This window comes from Oppia nitens, unplaced genomic scaffold (genome assembly GCF_028296485.1).
Source record: "Oppia nitens isolate AA-2021 unplaced genomic scaffold, nextdenovo-longstitch-racon4-pilon3 scaffold12_pilon_pilon_pilon, whole genome shotgun sequence".
Lineage (NCBI taxonomy): Eukaryota > Metazoa > Arthropoda > Arachnida > Sarcoptiformes > Oppiidae > Oppia > Oppia nitens.
This window is the reverse complement of record NW_026533191.1, coordinates 2,119,460-2,129,457: the sequence shown is the minus strand read 5'-3', so window position 1 is coordinate 2,129,457 and position 9,998 is coordinate 2,119,460. Positions and strand designations below refer to the sequence as shown.

The window sequence follows — 9,998 nt, the reverse complement described above, 5'->3', positions numbered from 1 at the left end:
CCAGACAGATCCAGGCGCTACAAACTATATACTCACAACAGGACCGGTTGGCTAATCCAACAGTACTTATCAATGAACGAGTCTATGAACTATTGCCGACAAATCAATTGATGAAAACACAATTCCGTAGTTTTGATTGTTTTTATGCCGACACCTATGATATGACCTATCGGACTATATATCTGTGCTCTAGTAATACTACTACTGCTACTACTAATAGTGTTAACTATAGTGATAGTGATACTGATAGCAACAACGATAATGTTAGTGATAGTGAAACAACTAATATGTTAGCCACGGATGACGATGAAGATGACCAGCAAAATGATAGTAGTGTTGTTGAAGACAATGACAATGATAGTGATGATGCTATCAATGATGATGATGATGATAATAGTGATAATGATAATACTAGTGATGATGAAAACAGTGATTGTTTTGATGATGAAACTAATAATAATAATAATAGTAAAAATGTTAGCAATAATGATAGCGATGATAGTATTGATGATAAAAATCAAAGTGAAAAAGTTAGTGAAAGTATTAGTGATGATAATGATTCAGATGATGATAATGACATCAATGATGACACTGATCAGCAGTTTGAGATAATCAATGAAAATGAAACTAATAATAATATTAATAGTGATGATGATGAGGATACCGATGCTGCTGATGATGATGATAATGATGACCAACAATGTTATAATAGACTATTAGATAAGTTTCAGATATTCAATAAACTGGCGCCGGATCTAAAGCGTACAATAAAATTGTTTCATGTTTTTGCCGATACTTATGGTCAGAACGTGCTATTTGTGACCATCGGCGACGATCAGGTGTACGGCATCGGCAGCAACGAGTTCGGTGGGCTTGGGTTAGGCCATAAAAAACCGGTCGATTCGGTTGAATTGATACGCGAGTTGTGCGGCCGACGGGTACGGGAGTTCATTGTTGGACTGTACTTTGCGATAGCCGTGACCGACGCGGGACAAGTGTATGCATGGGGTCAGAATCGATGGGGACAGTTGGCTCGCGGAGCTACCGATTCGGATCACTATTTATGTCCCGAAATGATCGACTATTTCGACGACGATACGGCCGTCCAGCAGATATCGTGCGGTTATTACCATACAATGGCACTGACCGCTAACGGACGTGTGTACAGCTGGGGTCGCAACATATGCGGACAGTTAGGCTACGCTACTAGCGCTACAAAATACTCGTCTCAGCCCCGGGAGGTTCGCTTTCCTATGAAAGGATTGGCTATAAAATCGATACACTGTAGCGAATATTCATCGTTTGCCGTTACCCTCGATGGACAGGTATACAGTTGGGGCTATAATCACAACAATAGGTTAGGCCATTCAGCTCATGGCAATATCTTTAGGCCGCAACTTGTCGAGCATATCCCCGGACCAGTGCTGACCGTATGTCCTATTGGTAACACTACATACTATCTGAATTCAGAGGGATTCATATATTTTTCTGGTATACATCAGCATCAGTCGTCCAGTTGTGATAAATCAATGGCTATACAAAACATACCGAAACTTGCAGTACAACCGGATAGTAGTAGTAGTAGTATATGTTTTACAGACATACAGTCAATGATAGTGTATAACAATAATTGTACGCCAATTGTTACGGTAATTGTTAATAATAATAATAATAACAATAATGATTGTGATTATAATGATTGTAATAATGATAATAATAATAAAATCTATAGATTAATGTTATCAATGGATATAATTGAAACAAATTATACTAATAATATCGATGATTATTATATTAATGAATATCAATTAACAATGAAAACAATAAAATTGATTTAAATAATATCTATTGTAATTATTTTTTTTAATTCAATATGTGTGTGTATGTGTGTATGTGTGTATGTGTGTATGTGTGTATGTGTGTATGTGTGTATGTGTGTATGTGTGTATGTGTGTATGTGTGTATGTGTGTATGTGTGTATGTGTGTATGTGTGTATGTGTGTATGTGTGTATGTGTGTATGTGTGTGTGTGTGTGTATGTGTGTGTATGTGTGTGTATGTGTGTGTATGTGTGTGTATGTGTGTGTATGTGTGTGTATGTGTGTGTATGTGTGTGTATGTGTGTGTATGTGTGTGTATGTGTGTGTATGTGTGTGTATGTGTGTGTATGTGTGTGTATGTGTGTGTATGTGTGTGTATGTGTGTGTATGTGTGTGTATGTGTGTGTATGTGTGTGTATGTGTGTGTATGTGTGTGTATGTGTGTGTATGTGTGTGTATGTGTGTGTATGTGTGTGTATGTGTGTGTAGGTGTGTGTATGTGTTTGTGTGTGTAAAACTATTTTTAATAAACTGTAACATTTTATTTATAGCTAATATAATAACTATTTAATTATGTTATTAAATAAGATATTATAGAAATAGGGGAACTCAGAGATACAGTACATTTGACAGTCTGTATTAAAATCAAAAATAATTTTTTAAAAAGAAAGTTACTAATATAACGTTAAAATTTAATAAATAAATAAATAACACTAATAGCATATATATTATTTTTAATTAAATTTTTTTTTGTTAAACAAATTGTTTAAGTTGTTATATAAATTTAAATCACATTTTAAGACTAACACAAAAAAAAACTTTTTTTTTTTTAAAATTAATTAACAATTCAATTATCCCTTTCGTACTGCAACTGATAGGGTAGTGCCCGACTGAACTCCTGTGCCAGTCGGCTATGACTGGCCCCTATCGCACGCCTGTTCATAATATCGACGGCTCCGCCCTCTGTATCGACCACTACGCCACCCGCTTCGGTAATTATCAGCGATGCGGCCGCCAAATCCCATACGTGTACGCCTATCGCCCAGTTGGCGTCGGCATAGCCCTCAGCCACGTAACACATTTCCAGTGCACAGCTGCCCAAACAGCGGACACCGTGAGTGGCGAACGCCATCCGACCAAAATTGGCGGCCATTTGACGTCTCTTTTCCGGATCACTATCGGCACCGATACCGCCGACGACCAATGCTTTCGCCAGCGATTCGCACGGTTCACGTACGCGAATGGGACGACCGTTACAGTAGGCACCCGACCCCTTACGAGCCGTATATAGTTTGTCGAGAAACGGATTGTAGACTATGCCTAAAACCGGTTCCCTTTGGATGGCCAGTGCTATGGCTATACACGTAAACGGATTGTTGTGTACAAAATTGGTGGTGCCGTCAATCGGATCGATGATCCACGTGGGAGCCGATGTCAATCCCTGTCCATCACCGAAACCGTTGGTCTGCTCTTCGCCGACAAATCGGTGATCGGGATACGACTTTCCCAGTTCGCCAAACAAATATCGTTCCACTTGGCCGTCGGTTTCGGTAACCAAATCGATTGGCGACTCTTTACCGTGTCCTCTACGCTGTTTGTCCGACGCCGTAGTCATCATACGGCCGGCATCGATGGCCAGCCTTACGGCCAACTGTTCGCATTTGAGTAGTTCTTCGGCGTTCATTAGTGTCGTGTCGTTTTGAAAGTTATTGTGAAAGTAATAATATAACTAATTTTTTTCAAAAAATAAAAAAAATTATTTATAAGTATTTAGATAATAGAAAAATATTTATATAATAAAACGTTAGTATTATTAGTATTATTGCATATAATTTAAGTGCACATTAAATAAATGTTTTTTTAAACTTGTAATATATTATCTAAACATTTTTCTATTGGAAAAATAAACGATTAATTTTTTTTTTGTGGAAATTTTTTGTTTATGTTTAGATTGTATGTGTTTTCAAAGTTATCGCCAAAAAATACACATAATTTATATAATACTATAATTTTTTTTATTAGTAATACAATAATTTAAATTTTTTTTTAAAAAAAAAGACAGTGCTGAATAAGCATTTAAAAAATTAATATTTACTAAATATAAAGTTTATAATAACATATTTTTGAAAAAAAATTATTTTAATAGTAGTAATTTTTTTGTTGTTGCTAACTATGTGTATAAAAATATTATAGTAATTTTATTTTTGACATTAACTGTACTAAAATTTTTTTTATTGTTACATAACATTTAGCATTTTAATGTTAACAGTAGTTAACTTATACTTTATAAATAAAAATTTTTCATATTTTTAAACTAAAGTTTTTTAAATCATTAACATTTACTGTGTATATCACTTTTTTATAAAAAAAATAAATGTTGTTATTATTAGATAACTAACTATTTTTATTTGATAATAACAAAAAATTAAAGTACTTTTTTTTGTAATAAATAAAAAAATTATTTAAATAAATATAAAATACAGATTAAATTAAATTAAACAAATAGAAAAAAAATCTCGTTTTTAATTTATTTTAATAAACAAATTAAGATAATTATTAACAATTGATATTTATTTTAATTTATTTTAATTATTATTATTAATTATCACTAAAAATAACTAATCATATAATCAAATGAGACAATCATTTGTCCGGTTCGTACTCGAGATGATCGGTCAGCGCCGCACTGACCTCTCGGGCTAACTGTTCGCTAGTGGCGGCCAATACGCGCCGATTCAACCAGTTTATCGGTCCGCCGCGTGTATCCCATACAACACCGCCCGCTTCGATCAGTACGAGTCCGGCGGCCACAATGTCCCAGACATGCATACCGAAGTGCCAGAAGGCGTCGCCATAGCCTTCGGCCAAATAGCACAGCTGTATGGCTGTCGACCCGAACGATCGGACGCCGTGCGACCGCCAGCCTATGGCTTCAATGTTACGCAATACGGCCTGTTGTTTATCAAGATCTTTGTGCGACCCGAGTTCGGTAATCAATAGTGCATCGGCCAGTCGTCTACTGGCCGAAAGTGGTGGGACCCGAATAGGACGGCCGTTACATGTGGCGCCCATACCTTTGCGCGCCGTATAGAGTTTGTCGATGAACGGACAGTAGACAACCCCGAGTACCGGCTCTTTGCCAACTGTCAGTCCGATTGATACACACGTAAATGGAAAGTTGTGTACAAAATTGGTTGTACCGTCGATCGGGTCGACAATCCAAGTGGGCTCCGCGGTCAACGATTGTTGGCCACCACCACCATCACCGTTAGTCCCTTCTTCGCCGATAAACCGATGGGCGGGAAACTGACGGCGCAGTTCACCGAACAGATAGCGTTCAACAGCGATATCGGTTTCGGTAACCAAATCGATGGCCGATTCCTTTTCGCGAACTTCTTTGCGTTTTCCCGCGGCGTCACTCATCATACGGCCGGCCGCGATGGCCAACTCAATGGCCACCCGTTCGCATACTAACAGTGTTTCGGTATTCATAGTGTTGTTATAACTAATTAAAAAAAAGTTATTTCAAAAAATTAAAAAATTAATTATTATTAGTTAACTTTAATAAAAATTACTTTTAATAACAAAATACACTTACATTGTATTATAATAATTATAAATTTAATATTTAAAAAAAAATTTCATATACTGTACAACTAAATCAATAATTTAATTGTAATTATTTTAATTATTATTATTATTGTGGTAATAGTACCATGGGTAAATTTCCATAAACAATTATTAATTATCACTATTTAACTTAATGTATATTTTAAAAAATAAATAAATTATAACACATGCATAATAACATATACCATGATAATTATGATTAATTATTATTATTTAATTTGCGCATGTCAATTTTTATATATTATATTAATAATAAATTTTAATGTTAGTACAAATTGTAACACATTATTATTATTTTTTTTTGTTTTAAATAATTATATTGATACACTATTTTTTCACATGTACAGTATACATGTATAATAATAATAATTTAATCAATTAGATTAAATTATTATACTGTACATGTATATGGTAACCTTGATTAGTTTGTTTTAAAATTATTATTATTATTATTATATAAATTACTTATTATTATTATATAAATTACTTATTATTATTATATAAATTACTTATTATTATTATATAAAATTACTTATTATTTGTTTGATATTGTTTGATTTGTTATCTATGAAATTAATATTAATATTTATTCAATCACTAATTAAATAAATATTCACATTATTATTAATATAAACTTATAATATTGATATATTAAATATATATATAATATAATTAATAATATACTTAATATTGTATATGAAATTACAAAAGAGTTTATTTTAGACCGAATAATAAAATAAAATTAAATTTAATATTATAAGTAAAATATTTTATGGTTAGAAATATTAAATAAATAAATAAATAAAACTTTTTTTTGTTTTAAAATATTAATGCTTAATTTTTATTAACCGTAAACTTTTGTGTTATTACAACCACACAAAAAAAACATTATTAATTTTATAACAACCAAAAAAAAATATACAAAATATACAAAAATTATTTTTAAAAAATTTAGTCAACAAATCTTATTATATTAAAAAAAACAATTATATTATATAAAAATATATTTATATTAAAAAATAATAAATTTTTGAATCAATTGAATGATAGTATGTTTACGGATGATCTGTTGGATCTGTTGGACCAGTTGTTTGTTAAGACCATAGAGTTTAACCATAGAGGACACGGGGAGCATAGCCATAGCCGTATGAGCCACGATAGACAGGTGCAGCGGCATAGGCACCACCATAGTAGCCACCATAGCCAACCCGAGCCGCATAGGGATAGCCAGTGTGTACACCGCCGTAGTAGACCTGAGCTGAGACGGCAGCGATGGCCACAATGAGGACAACGAGAGCGACAATGGATTTCATTTTTTTTGAGGAAAGTTGTGGTTTTTGTTTGGTTTGAAAGCACACAAAAAATGTTTGATAGAAAACTGTATGCAAGTGTTTGCCTTTATATACTAAAATTTTTTTTATTTTTAGAAAAATAAAAATTATAATACAATATCACCGATTGATGGCCAGGGATATGCAGAGAGAGAGAGAGAGAGAGAGAGAGAGAGAGAGAGAGATAGAGAGAGAGAGGTGATGATGGGTGGGGTGAGATCAGTCAGTTGGCACTGGGAGCTCATCGATGAGGTAGTTATACACACACTGTACTGATATATACATTGTATTAGTATTGTGAAGGACAAGGAGTTTACGGATTACTACAAAAAAAAATTTGAAAAATAAAAAAAAACAAATAATTGCAATTATTATTATTATTATCATAATAGTAGTAATAATACTTATAATTATTATTACTAATATATGAGTAACAAATTAAAAATTAAAAAAAATATATTGCATTACAGTTTTGATAACTAAATATAATGTGTTTTTTTGTTTTTGTTGTTTTTTTTGTTGGTAATAATATAAATGATTTTATTATATAAAAACAATTATATTTGTTTAATAATATGTTATTATTATTATTATTATTTTTGTACTCATATACCGGTATATGTATTAATACTTATAATAATGTATAATATTATTAAACCCATAATATATACACTGTATATACATATTTTCAAGTACAGGGTCACACATACACACACACACACACACTACCCAAGGCTTAACCTTTTTTAGGTATGTGCTGAGCTCCTTAACTAACTAACTACTAGTGCTTTCCCCAATGTCAACAAAATATAATATATATATATATATATATATTTATATATTTAATAAAATTGATTAATGTATCTATTGATTTCATATATGAAAACAAAATAAACGCTTTGTATTATTATTAAAATTTTGTTTACCAATTGTTAATTTGATTTTTTTTCATGAAAAATATCTATTTTGAAAAATATAATTTTTTACAATTTTTTTAAGTCAATTATATCTATTAAACTGTATAAATATACTGTTATATTGTATATTTTGTATCTAATTTTCAAAAAAAACAATTGTGTAAATTTTTATAATTTACTTGAAAAAATATATATACTTGAAAAAAATATATTTATTTTTATAGACATAATATTTATATATAATATATAAAAATTATTTTTTTATTGATTGATTGACAATTTAATTTTTTTTATTTGTATCCAATTACTATTGAAATGTCAAAATAAAATTTTTTTACTCAAATAAAATACGATAATATCATATATCATATAATCTAATATTATAATATTTATTTTGTATTTTTTTAAAAATAAAATGTCAAAAATTATTAATTATTTTAGTAATTTTAACAACTGATTGTATGTTAAATTATATTTTACATAATCTTTATAACTGTAATATCATTAATGTTAACAATTCTAGTGTTATGTTTAAAATTATTTTATTTCTAATGTATAAATAATTAAATATTTTTAAACAATATATTTATTATAATAATGTTAGATAAATTGAAAAACTAAATAAATCTAATAAAAATAAACATAATCTATCTATAAGTATATATCTATTTATAACTATTTTATTTTAATAATAAATTATTATTTTACGTAACTGTAAGTTTGCTAATACACTAAAAATGTTTTTTTTGTTTACTATTTTTTTGGTTATTTTGAGGTCAAGTTAGACACGTTAGCAATGTTTTAATAAAAATTAATATTATATCAATACTTTCAATAATTTAGTAAACATAAAAAACATAAAAAATTTTATGTAAATATAATTAAGCTGTAAATTTGAAAGTTTTTATATTTATAATAAATTATTATAATAGTAATAAATTTAAAAGTTTTTATTTAATATTAAAAAAATTATATTTTTTTAAATATGTGAGATTAAGTTTTATTTTACAAAATAGTTTTTTTTAAATAATTAAATGTTTAATAAAAAATTTAGTATATTAAATTTAGTTAATTAGCTATAAATTAATTAACATTATCTAAATAAATAAAAATATGCCAGTTCATTTTATGCAAATTGAAACATTGAAAACACAACACGTGAAAGTAATTTTCAATATTAATTTATAATCATTATTTAAATTAATACCTATACATTTTTATTTCAGCACATAAACTTAAAAATAAAATAAATAAATTATCATGGTCAACTATAATTTTTTTGCATTTAATAACTTTATCTAAATCAAAAAAATATGCTAGTTCATTTTATTCAAATTTAAACATTACACGTGAAAGTAATTATAAATATTACTTTATATACAAATATAATAATTTTTTAGATGTTATATTGCTAAAAACTAAAAAAAATAATGATAATCATTATTTAAATTAATAACAATACATTTACATTTCGGCATGAAAACATTTTAAAAAAAATAAATTATCATGGTCAACTATTATATTTTTTTTTGGGATTAATTATTATAGATTTTACTTGTGTATTAAATGACAATTTTTGTGTGTATAATAATAGACTATTATTAATAGTATATAAGCTTGAATTTTGTTTGTTTAGAAATCAATAAGTTTTTAATTAACTTATAAATACAGTAATAGTTTTTATTTTGTAGAAACAAAACTAAAACAATAACAATATGTTTAAGTTTACTACTATTGCTATACTGGTTGTCCTATTGCTGGTGGTCAGGGATGGCATTATCACTCAATCAAACAATAGCACCGAAACCACTAGTGATGATCAAACTAATACCAATGGCACCGATGGTGATAGTAATCCTAGTATTGGACATATAATATCTGAATTAAATCCATTGAATAATAATACAAAATCATCAAATGATACTACAGGTGGTCAGGAGTAATATCATATAATTTATATATATATATATATATGTTATAGATAAAATTTTTTAATATTTATTTGACAATTTGAAAATTATTTATTAAAAAAAACAAAATTATTAGATAAAAACTATTATTTTTATTATTTGATACTGTATTTAACTATATAATAAATAAATAAAACAATATATTAGTTGTTGTTAATAAATATTTAGATAATTTAATAAATAATAAATATTTAGATGATCATTATTTATTAAATTAATAATATTTTAATAAATAAAATAATTAATAAATGTAAAATAGTTATACATAATTAATTTGTCATTAAATTATTAGGTTATTAAAAAATTAATACCAAACATACATAAAAAAAT

At 28.4% G+C, this 9,998-nt stretch overlaps 2 protein-coding genes across 2 annotated transcripts; both read right to left on the bottom strand.

The window, feature by feature from the left end:
• Positions 1 to 2,652: 2,652 nt before the first annotated feature.
• On the bottom strand, positions 2,653 to 3,560 carry LOC128955090 (inositol monophosphatase 1-like). Its single transcript, XM_054300730.1, has one exon. It carries the CDS (start codon positions 3,502 to 3,504, stop codon positions 2,668 to 2,670), a length of 837 nt encoding a protein of 278 aa, XP_054156705.1. The 5' UTR covers positions 3,505 to 3,560; the 3' UTR covers positions 2,653 to 2,667.
• Positions 3,561 to 4,412: 852 nt separating this feature from the next.
• LOC128955170 (inositol monophosphatase 1-like) lies at positions 4,413 to 5,484 on the bottom strand. Its single transcript, XM_054300818.1, has 2 exons — positions 5,419 to 5,484; positions 4,413 to 5,325 (listed from the first exon to the last, which is right to left on the bottom strand). Exon 2 carries the CDS (start codon positions 5,310 to 5,312, stop codon positions 4,464 to 4,466), a length of 849 nt encoding a protein of 282 aa, XP_054156793.1. The 5' UTR covers positions 5,313 to 5,325; positions 5,419 to 5,484; the 3' UTR covers positions 4,413 to 4,463.
• Positions 5,485 to 9,998: the final 4,514 nt, after the last annotated feature.